This window comes from Callionymus lyra, chromosome 9, assembly GCF_982586985.1.
Source record: "Callionymus lyra chromosome 9, fCalLyr1.hap1.1, whole genome shotgun sequence".
NCBI lineage: Eukaryota > Metazoa > Chordata > Actinopteri > Syngnathiformes > Callionymidae > Callionymus > Callionymus lyra.
This window is the reverse complement of record NC_141826.1, coordinates 28,010,440-28,022,939: the sequence shown is the minus strand read 5'-3', so window position 1 is coordinate 28,022,939 and position 12,500 is coordinate 28,010,440. Positions and strand designations below refer to the sequence as shown.

General features: G+C 38.7%; 1 protein-coding gene across 2 annotated transcripts in view; it reads left to right on the top strand.

Annotated features, from left to right (window-relative positions):
• The window catches only part of drp2 (dystrophin related protein 2), a 164,484-nt gene that overhangs the window by 44,656 nt on the left and 107,328 nt on the right, over positions 1–12,500 (top strand). For both annotated transcript variants that reach the window (XM_087798742.1, XM_087798741.1), the window contains exon 2: positions 11,966–12,131. In XM_087798742.1, coding sequence (XP_087654868.1) covers positions 12,085–12,131 — 47 coding nt within the window. In that variant the 5' untranslated portion in view covers positions 11,966–12,084. The remainder of the gene's footprint in view (positions 1–11,965; positions 12,132–12,500) is intronic.

Below are 12,500 nucleotides of genomic sequence, written 5' to 3'. Positions count from 1 at the left end.
TCACATGACCTGGAGTCACCTGACCTGGAGTCACCTGACCTGGAGTCACCTGACCTGGAGTCACATGACCTGGAGTCACATGACCTGGAGTCACCTGACCTGGAGTCACCTGACCTGGAGTCACCTGACCTGGAGTCACATGACCTGGAGTCGCATGACCTGGAGTTGCATGACCTGGAGTCACATGACCTGGAGTCACCTGACCTGGAGTCACATGACCTGGAGTCACCTGACCTGGAGTCACATGACCTGGAGTCACATGACCTGGAGTCACATGACCTGGAGTCACCTGACCTGGAGTCACATGACCTGGAGTCACCTGACCTGGAGTCACATGACCTGGAGTCACATGACCTGGAGTCACATGACCTGGAGTCACCTGACCTGGAGTCACATGACCTGGAGTCACCTGACCTGGAGTCACATGACCTGGAGTCACATGACCTGGAGTCACATGACCTGGAGTCACATGACTCACCCGGTGACTCTATTATACCAACATTTATATATTGAATTTAAAAGACTATATTGTATATTAGAAGATATTGAATTTAGAAAATGTTTTTTTAATAATTGGAATTATTGTATTTAACTTTACGTGTAAACTCTGGAAAATATTGTTTTTTTAAATTCAATTAAACAGAAAAAACTCCAACCTTTCAATTATTGAATTAAAAGCATAAAATGCTCAAAACACTTCAATAATGAAAAGTTTCATGGAGTGAAATGTTGAATATTCTGATGATACTCGTCGTACTGAAGAGTTTGGACGCAGATGTTTGTGAAGGAGTCGCTGAGTCAGTGGAAAAGAGAAGAAACATCTATGGTTGGAGGAGAGAAGGTTTGAATCTCTGTGGGTTTATTCCATGATTCAGAAGATATCAAAGATCTGATGCTCCAGCAGGAGGTCACTTTCAATCTGACATGTTGTCAACGAGAGGTTTATTCTGGAGAGTTTCCTGTTTCACTGATGATCCAGTTCTGTGTGAGAACTTCATCTTCATCACGACACTGAACGACTTTAGAAACTCTTTTAAAGCCTTGAAGATTTTATAATCGAATCATTTCTACAACGAAACTATCTGGACTCGTGTCACTTTTATAACAGTTTTACATGGAGTTGAAAGAAATATTGAATTTGTTTACATTTATTTTAGATTTCTTGGATAGGAACGTTAAACTCTGTGCAAGTAACCGTTTCTTATAAATACATAAACGTTTGAATATATAAACGATTTCAAAGAGTTCTAAGACGTTCAAAGATCTCGTGAAGACACTCGTGAACCTCCTGCTCTGTGACCTGGAGCTCCTTCATGACATTCAGTCTCTCTCTGGTGTCGAGGTCGAGGTCGAGCGAGTCGTTGGCTGCGACCGAGTCGACAGAAGGATCTTCTCACGATTCTGTTTCCAAATGACTTCCATTTCAGTCGAACGAGTCCATCTGTCGACGCAGAGATGATGATGTTCTTCAATCCACATGGAGATCCTTCGAGACTCGGAGCAGCTTCAAGACCCTCTGACGCGTCTTCACCAAACATCAACTCTTCAATCACTTTTATTAATATAGATCTAGATGGATAGAGATCTGTATCAATATAGATCTAGATGGATAGAGATCTGTATCAATATAGATCTAGATGGATAGAGATCTGTATCAATATAGATCTAGATGGATAGAGATCTCTATCTTTGTAGATATGAAATGTTTTGATCCACGTCTAGACCAGGTCAAGAACCTCAACCAACCAAGTTTCTTGTTCAAGTTTTGTTTTTAATAATAATCATCAGGAATCTGCTGTGATTGGTCAAGCATGGAGGTTTGTCACTGCGCGTCATCAATGGTCTCCACCTCCAAGGGACTTGTTGTATAAACAAAGCGTGATTACAGCTGGAGGAGTGAAGCCATTATTACGTGATAATGGACTCTCGTAACCTCTTGTTCGTCCAGATTTGAGAGCAACTTTATAAAGTAATAAGTTTAAAAGATGGGTCTTGAAGAACATTCACTACATGACACCAGAGTTGATACTAGTTGATGTTTAATGACACCAGAGTTGATGTTTAATGACACCAGAGTTGATGTTTAATGACACCAGAGTTGATACTAGTTGATGTTTAATGACACCAGAGTTGATGTTTAATGACACCAGAGTTGATACTAGTTGATGTTTAATGACACCAGAGTTTATGTTTAATGACACCAGAGTTGATACTAGTTGATGTTTAATGACACCAGAGTTGATACTAGTTGATGTTTAATGACACCAGAGTTGATGTTTAATGACACCAGAGTTGATAATAGTTGATGTTTAATGACACCAGAGTTGATACTAGTTGATGTTTAATGACACCAGAGTTGATGTTTAATGACACCAGAGTTGATACTAGTTGATGTTTAATGACACCAGAGTTGATGTTTAATGACACCAGAGTTGATGTTTAATGACACCAGAGTTGATACTAGTTGATGTTTAATGACACCAGAGTTGATACTAGTTGATGTTTAATGACACCAGAGTTGATACTAGTTGATGTTTAATGACACCAGAGTTGATACTAGTTTATGTTTAATGACACCAGAGTTGATACTAGTTGATGTTTAATGACACCAGAGTTGATACTAGTTGATGTTTAATGACACCAGAGTTGATACTAGTTGATGTTTAATGACACCAGAGTTGATACTAGTTGATGTTTAATGACACCAGAGTTGATACTAGTTGATGTTTAATGACACCAGAGTTGATACTAGTTGATGTTTAATGACACCAGAGTTGATACTAGTTGATGTTTAATGACACCAGAGTTGATACTAGTTGATGTTTAATGACACCAGAGTTGATGTTTAATGACACCAGAGTTGATGTTTAATGACACCAGAGTTGATACTAGTTGATGTTTAATGACACCAGAGTTGATACTAGTTGATGTTTAATGACACCAGAGTTGATGTTTAATGACACCAGAGTTGATGTTTAATGACACCAGAGTTGATGTTTAATGACACCAGAGTCGATACTAGTTGATGTTTAATGACACCAGAGTTGATACTAGTTGATGTTTAATGACACCAGAGTTGATACTAGTTGATGTTTAATGACACCAGAGTCGATACTAGTTGATGTTTAATGACACCAGAGTTGATACTAGTTGATGTTTAATGACACCAGAGTTGATACTAGTTGATGTTTAATGACACCAGAGTTGATACTAGTTGATGTTTAATGACACCAGAGTCGATACTAGTTGATGTTTAATGACACCAGAGTTGATACTAGTTGATGTTTAATGACACCAGAGTTGATACTAGTTAATGTTTAATGACACCAGAGTTGATACTAGTTGATGTTTAATGACACCAGAGTTGATACTAGTTGATGTTTAATGACACCAGAGTTGATACTAGTTGATGTTTAATGACACCAGAGTTGATACTAGTTGATGTTTAATGACACCAGAGTTGATACTAGTTGATGTTTATTGACACCAGAGTTGATACTAGTTGATGTTTAATGACACCAGAGTTGATACTAGTTGATGTTTAATGACACCAGAGCTGATACTAGTTGATGTTTAATGACACCAGAGTTGATACTAGTTGATGTTTAATGACACCAGAGTTGATACTAGTTGATGTTTAATGACACCAGAGTTGATACTAGTTGATGTTTAATGACACCAGAGTTGATACTAGTTGATGTTTAATGACACCAGAGTTGATACTAGTTGATGTTTAATGACACCAGAGTTGATACTAGTTGATGTTTAATGACACCAGAGTTGATACTAGTTGATGTTTAATGACACCAGAGTTGATACTAGTTGATGTTTAATGACACCAGAGTTGATACTAGTTGATGTTTAATGATACCAGAGTTGATACTAGTTGATGTTTAATGACACCAGAGTTGATACTAGTTGATGTTTAATGACACCAGAGTTGAAAATCGGAGTTAAAAATCGTATTCTATCTTATTCTAAGAAACGTGAAAAGCATCAAAATACCTCGTTGGTCATGACGGTCGAACCTTGAGTCACGGGTTCGTCGTCTCCGTGGATGAGATTCTTCGCTCGTGACCCATTTTCCAGCATAAAGAGCTGCACAAAGAAACGATTTGGACGCTGAAGGCAGCTTTGGAGAGTCATGACAGGACTTCACACCATCGCTTCAGCCGCAGATATTCAGGTCATGGCGGCGACGAAGGACGAACTGCCGTCCATGAATTTCAAAGAGCTTTGATGTTTAAGCTTCTCAGATCCAGGAGCATTAGTGGCAACATTAGCTCGACCTGATCCAACGCTGCCTTCAGAGCCAGAGACGTGCTGTCAATCAAAGTCAAAGTGAAGGAACTTAATGAAGCCGTAGAGAGAAAGACGTGAACAATAGAAGATTCTGGTTCAGTTTGTCAACATAATAAAAGTACAGCATGAGAGTCAAAGTAGAAAAATATCCTATTATTGAATCATTTAATATCTTAGACTTTTTTCAAATTTTCTATCCGTTATTCTTCCTTTTTTACATCATATTAATGAATTGAATTTTTTCAAATTGTATTGTTTCACAATAATTCGATTTATTTGATGATAACATTAATATATTTGAATTTTGATGAAATATAAAACATTTTTTCTTAAGCATGTTTTAATTGAATGAATGTAAAATATGTCATTAAATAACAGCTTAAACTTCACCTAATGTGATTTAAGTGTCTCTTAAATTCTCTTTTAGTTAAGTTTCAGTTAATTCTCTTAACTGTTCTAGGACCTCTATTATACTCTATTATACTCTATTATACTTTATTATACTTTCTTATACTTTATATACTCAATTATACTTTATTATTCTATATTATACTCTATTATACTTTATTATACTCTATTATACTTTATTATTCTATATTATACTCTATTATACTTTATTATACTCTATTATACTCTATTATACTTTATTATACTTTCTTATACTTTCTTATACTTTCTTATACTTTATATACTCAATTATACTTTATTATTCTATATTATACTCTATTATACTTTATTATACTCAATTATACTTTATTATTCTATATTATACTCTATTATACTTTATTATACTCTATTATACTTTATTATACTCTATTATACTTTATTATACTCTATTATACTTTATTATACTCTATTATACTCATTGGTTTCTTTTTGCACAAAACTCTCATTTCCTAAAGATATTTACATTAGAAAATATGCTTAAGCCCCGCCCACTTAAAATGCGCTGTTTTGTCTGAGACTAAATCTCGTCCCAGAAACCACGCCCACTCTGCTGTGATTGGTCACTGGAGGACACCTGCACCAGAGTGACGTCAGAAGGTTTCATTTAAAGCGTGATCTCTTTGGTGAGATTTCAAAAGGGAGTGAACTTTATTAAGTAATAACTTGAATGATCGACTGCGTTTTAAAGAGGACGACGTTAACATTTACAACATTTGAATAAGTCACGAGAGTTTTCACATCAGATGCCCTTTAAGATCCTTTTATATCATCCTTTTATTACTATTATTATTTTACCATTAAAGTGTCTTCATCACTTTCAAGCTGCTTCTTTCTTTTGGCTTCATGGTCCAACAGTCACAGTCAATGATGTGTATTTGAGGGAATCAAACCACCAACCCGTGTATTGACTCGAGTCACAACATCTTCTTGAAAAATGTTCAATGTTCAGCAAATATTTGCGTCGACTCTTATTTGACCGTCTTTGTTTCTCCTGGAATTATTTTGAAAAGCTTGAGACGCTACAATAACTTTCAAAAGTTCGATCAAACGATAACTTTTTCGTTCACGTTGTTGACGACGACACAAAGATTGAAAATATAAACCTGTTAACATGAAAAAACACCTTCTTGGTCAGAACAAAACTCTTGTACTTCCTTGAGTATTTACCTTTATATTATTATTATATTTACCGTTATATTATTATTATATTTACCGTTATATTATTATTATATTTACCATTATATTATAATTATATATACCATTATATTATTAATATATTTACCATTATATTGTTAATATATATACCATTATATTATTAATATATTTACCATTATATTATTAATATATTTACCATTATATTATAATTATATATACCATTATATTATTAATATATTTACCATTATATTGTTAATATATATACCATTATATTATTAATATATTTACCATTATATTATTAATATATATACCATTATATTATTAATATATTTACCATTATATTATTAATATATTTACCATTATATTGTTAATATATATACCATTATATTATTAATATATTTACCATTATATTATTAATATATTTACCATTATATTATTATTATATTTACCATTATATTATTATTATATTAACTATTATATTATAATTATATTTACCATTATATTATTATTATATTTACTATTATATTATAATTATATTTACCATTATATTATTATTATATTTACTATTATATTATAATTATATTTACCATTATATTATTAATATATTTACCATTATATTATTAATATATTTACCATTATATTATTATTATATTTACCACTAGAGTGTATAACCAGAGACTCTACAGTCGTTTGCATGTTTTAATCCCGTGGCGTCAGGTTCTCACTAATGAACTGGTCATTAGCAAGTTCTGCAGAAACACCATCAACACCATAAAGAATCTGCAGGAAAGTCTGTTGTGTTTAATGACCATCATTAGGAAGTTTAAATATTCTCTCAATTACACCTTTGTTTAAAAAACAATCTTCTTAATGACACGCGTCAGGAGGATTGTGTCGAGTCAGCAGTTCTGCAGACGATGATTGTCGAAGTCAATCTAACAGAAGAACCTCATGTTCCTTCAGCAGGTTCTCAGGAGAGTCTTCACTCGAGGGAGAAGATACTCCACAGAGTCAACAAATGTTTTTGTAACATTTTCATGGATATAAACCTGATGAACGTCTGTCAAGACAATCCTGTCTAAACTGGACAAACTAACCTCTGCTGCTGGTTCACTTCAGACCTTCTTGTCTCCATAAGAAGTTCTGTGTAGTTCAAGGCCAGCTCGTGTTTTTGCAAGTCGATGAATCCACCCACTCACTCTTTGAAATGTGGATCAACCGAAATCTAAATAAATGTTTTATTAGACTTTTATGTGCAAGAGTTTTAAAATGTGATGAGTTTCTGAAAGTTCAATAAATCTTAATAAAGCCTGGGATTGAGCTGAAACCTCCGACCTTGAGGACGGGAAACAGGAAGTTGAATATTTATGCAAACAAGCTCTTGTTTCTTCTCGCACAAGGAAACGTGAACAACATAAATAGTTTGGAGTGAAAACCTCGGTTCAAGTCTATGGAGTGAGATGTTCAGAGCCTGATAAGAAACTAAGCAACAGCCTGAACTTTGAACTTTGAACTTAGAAATGAAGTTTAAGATGAAATCGATTTTCTTCAATTTCACGAAGCAAATGTTCCGTCGAGAAACTTTCTCCATCGTCGAGTGTGACCTTCAGGTCCTGAACTAGTGCTGAAATATAATCTAATATAATATAACTTTTATTTGATTATTTAACAGAAAAAAAACACATTCATTTAATTACTTGCTTTATTTCACTCGTGTCAATCAAAACAGATGATTTTATTTTAAGAATAAAGTCGTGGATACTGTGAAAGTGAGACACGTCTGATCCAATCACATCTCTTAGTCTCCACTCAGTGGGCGGAGCTTACGACAAAGAAAGCGTTCCATTGGTTGATGTTGTAACTTGTGGTCCAATCAGCTGGAGCTTCACTAACATGTGTCTGTGAGTGTGTAGATCAATAAAGTTGTTGTTATAGTAACACAAATGTTAGACAAGAGTCATGTGACTGAACTGATGACATCATCAAGTCTCTGGTTGGTTCTGATCCGGTTGCTCTTCGTAGGTGTTTCAAGAATGTAGACGAACAGAGACGTCTTTGATTGACACGCGTCTTATATCGTCCTCCGTCCTCTTCTGTCGCTTCTCTGTCGTCGTCTTCTCTCAGACTGACTTCGTTCTGCGACCAGATGGGCGTCTGAGAAGGTAGACCTGGTTGAAGGTGTTGCTTCTTCAGAGACTTCATCTCGTGGAGGTTCTTGTGATGGTGGTTCATGAACGTCGTAGATGATGCAGCAGCTCTGGTGATGTTTCCTCAACGTGGTCTGTGGAGCTCCAGGTGCGTCGTGTGAGATGGTCTGAGATCTGCCGATGTGTGGTCGTCGTCGTGGTGACAGAGGAACCTTCTGATCCGGTTCTTGTTGGACGTTGAAGCTCAGACACAACATGAGATGTTCAGGAACGACAGGAGATGATGAACATGTTTGGAGCACGAGCTGCTCATGAATCGATGAAGATCCTCAGATCCTCGTGTTCAGGGTCACGTCGTGAGAGAAAGAAAAGACTCTTGTGAGTCAAAAGAAAAGACTGGAGGTGAGACTCGTGTCCGTCGTTCGACTCGGATCATGTTCACGGTCGAGGAACAAAGATCGAAGGAGAAACTTTAAAAAGGATGAGAAGATAAATAAATGGAACAAGAAAACTGTTAAAACATCGTTGAGTAAAGACTTGAGTTTGAATATTTCTTTATATTAAACGTAGAAATCTTTGCTCAGACGACGAGATGTTCTTCAGGTCCTTCCTTCACTGACGCTGTGAGGTCTTTGTTGTGTGAGTCGAAGCTGGAGTGTGTGACGAGTGAGTTCGATGTGAGTCAGTTTTTCACAATAGAAGTTTCTTAACAACCTGATGACTCGACTGCGTGGAAGAACTTCTTTAAAGCCAGGAATGAACAAAAGAGGCTTCAGAGCTTTATTTATTACATTCAAGTGTGTTTAGTTCTCAATGTTTCTTGATGTTGTCGTCATCTGAGGGAGGTTGTGTAACGGTTGTGTTCTTGATGTTGTCGTCACCAGAGGGAGGTTGTGTAACGGTTGTGTTCTTGATGTTGTCGTCACCAGAGGGAGGTTGTGTAACAGTTGTGTTCTTGATGTTGTCGTCACCAGCGTGAGGTTGTGTAACGGTTGTGTTCTTGATGTTGTCGTCACCAGAGGGAGGTTGTGTAACAGTTGTGTTCTTGATGTTGTCGTCACCAGAGTGAGGTTGTGTAACGGTTGTGTTCTTGATGTTGTCGTCACCAGAGGGAGGTTGTGTAACAGTTGTGTTCTTGATGTTGTCGTCACCAGAGTGAGGTTGTGTAACGGTTGTGTTCTTGATGTTGTCGTCACCAGAGGGAGGTTGTGTAACGGTTGTGTTCTTGATGTTGTCGTCACCAGAGGGAGGTTGTGTAACAGTTGTGTTCTTGATGTTGTCGTCACCAGAGTGAGGTTGTGTAACAGTTGTGTTCTTGATGTTGTCGTCACCAGCGTGAGGTTGTGTAACGGTTGTGTTCTTGATGTTGTCGTCACCAGAGGGAGGTTGTGTAACGGTTGTGTTCTTGATGTTGTCGTCACCAGAGGGAGGTTGTGTAACGGTTGTGTTCTTGATGTTGTCGTCACCAGAGTGAGGTTGTGTAACAGTTGTGTTCTTGATGTTGTCGTCACCAGAGGGAGGTTGTGTAACGGTTGTGTTCTTGATGTTGTCGTCACCAGAGGGAGGTTGTGTAACGGTTGTGTTCTTGATGTTGTCGTCACCAGAGGGAGGTTGTGTAACGGTTGTGTTCTTGATGTTGTCGTCACCAGCGTGAGGTTGTGTAACGGTTGTGTTCTTGATGTTGTCGTCACCAGAGGGAAGTTGTGTAACAGTTGTGTTCTTGATGTTGTCGTCACCAGCGTGAGGTTGTGTAACGGTTGTGTTCTTGATGTTGTCGTCACCAGAGTGAAGTTGTGTAACAGTTGTGTTCTTGATGTTGTCGTCACCAGAGTGAGGTTGTGTAACAGTTGTGTTCTTGATGTTGTCGTCACCAGAGGGAGGTTGTGTGACGGTTGTGTTCTTGATGTTGTCGTCACCAGCGTGAGGTTGTGTAACGGTTGTGTTCTTGATGTTGTCGTCACCAGAGGGAGGTTGTGTAACCGTTGTGTTCTTGATGTTGTCGTCACCAGCGTGAGGTTGTGTAACAGTTGTGTTCTTGATGTTGTCGTCACCAGAGTGAGGTTGTGTAACAGTTGTGTTCTTGATGTTGTCGTCACCAGAGTGAGGTTGTGTAACAGTTGTGTTCTTGATGTTGTCGTCACCAGAGTGAGGTTGTGTAACAGTTGTGTTCTTGATGTTGTCGTCACCAGCGTGAGGTTGTGTAACGGTTGTGTTCTTGATGTTGTCGTCACCAGAGGGAGGTTGTGTAACGGTTGTGTTCTTGATGTTGTCGTCACCAGAGTGAGGTTGTGTAACCGTTGTGTTCTTGATGTTGTCGTCACCAGAGTGAGGTTGTGTAACGGTTGTGTTCTTGATGTTGTCGTCACCAGCGTGAGGTTGTGTAACGGTTGTGTTCTTGATGTTGTCGTCACCAGAGGGAGGTTGTGTAACGGTTGTGTTCTTGATGTTGTCGTCACCAGAGGGAGGTTGTGTAACGGTTGTGTTCTTGATGTTGTCGTCACCAGAGGGAGGTTGTGTAACGGTTGTGTTCTTGATGTTGTCGTCACCAGAGTGAGGTTGTGTAACAGTTGTGTTCTTGATGTTGTCGTCACCAGAGTGAGGTTGTGTAACGGTTGTGTTCTTGATGTTGTCGTCACCAGAGTGAGGTTGTGTAACGGTTGTGTTCTTGATGTTGTCGTCACCAGAGGGAGGTTGTGTAACGGTTGTGTTATTGATGTTGTCGTCACCAGAGTGAGGTTGTGTAACGGTTGTGTTCTTGATGTTGTCGTCACCAGAGGGAGGTTGTGTAACGGTTGTGTTATTGATGTTGTCGTCACCAGAGTGAGGTTGTGTAACAGTTGTGTTCTTGATGTTGTCGTCACCAGAGTGAGGTTGTGTAACGGTTGTGTTCTTGATGTTGTCGTCACCAGAGTGAGGTTGTGTAACCGTTGTGTTCTTGATGTTGTCGTCACCAGAGTGAGGTTGTGTAACGGTTGTGTTCTTGATGTTGTCGTCACCAGCGTGAGGTTGTGTAACGGTTGTGTTCTTGATGTTGTCGTCACCAGAGGGAGGTTGTGTAACGGTTGTGTTCTTGATGTTGTCGTCACCAGAGGGAGGTTGTGTAACGGTTGTGTTCTTGATGTTGTCGTCACCAGAGGGAGGTTGTGTAACGGTTGTGTTCTTGATGTTGTCGTCACCAGAGTGAGGTTGTGTAACAGTTGTGTTCTTGATGTTGTCGTCACCAGAGTGAGGTTGTGTAACGGTTGTGTTCTTGATGTTGTCGTCACCAGAGTGAGGTTGTGTAACGGTTGTGTTCTTGATGTTGTCGTCACCAGAGGGAGGTTGTGTAACGGTTGTGTTATTGATGTTGTCGTCACCAGAGTGAGGTTGTGTAACGGTTGTGTTCTTGATGTTGTCGGCACCAGAGGGAGGTTGTGTAACAGTTGTGTTCTTGATGTTGTCGTCACCAGAGTGAGGTTGTGTAACAGTTGTGTTCTTGATGTTGTCGGCACCAGAGGGAGGTTGTGTAACGGTTGTGTTCTTGATGTTGTCGTCACCAGAGTGAGGTTGTGTAACAGTTGTGTTCTTGATGTTGTCGTCACCAGAGTGAGGTTGTGTAACGGTCTTGGCTCCTGTGAGTCCATTAAGCTCCTAATGAAGGTGGTCCTGGCAGGTGACTGGAGCAGATCTTCATGATCTTCTTATTAAGGATTAATGTCGTTAATAATGAAGCTTCAGCTCATGATGTACAAATATATTCTCTTCATGTTCACAGTCACTGGTGCAGGAATGTTCGTTAACGATGAAGGTGACAAAGGTGACGCACATGTCTTGACTTGTTTTGATTGACGCGCGCACGTCCTCACTCACGGTGACAGTAAACGTTCATTGATTGACGTCCTCACTCACGGTGACAGTAAACATCTTCTCCTCAGCGACAGGTCGGCCCTCGTGGCCAGGATGCCACTGTGTTCCGTGCCAGTCCACGGTGGACGCTGAGGGTCAGGAGGACGAGTGTCGGCGACTCAGGGCTGGAAGTTCAGAGCCTGGAGAGATGAACCTCTGCTGGAACGAGATCAAACGCAAGTCTCACAACATCCGGTAAGAACTTCTGTCTCTGAAGAATCTGACGCTTTTGTTTTCACTTTCTTTGAAATCTGAGATGGAAAGACTTTCAACAAAACATCTGATCGTTCATCATAAATGTTTTTGATTAAGTATCTGAGTCCATGGTTCTCACCCGGACGATCCTGCCTCAGAGTTTTCAGTTGAAGGATCTGACGTCGGATCTACTGAGAACATCATGGATTCATCTGATTGATGGACTGGAGATGAGAAGATAAAACGTGACTTGAGTTGATTCTCTGGATCAAACAAAACTTCACTAAGAGCCTCGAGAACGAACCTGTGTTGATTCAAATGAATCTTTAAACTCATCATTGCTAGTATAAACTCTGTTTTATTGGATAA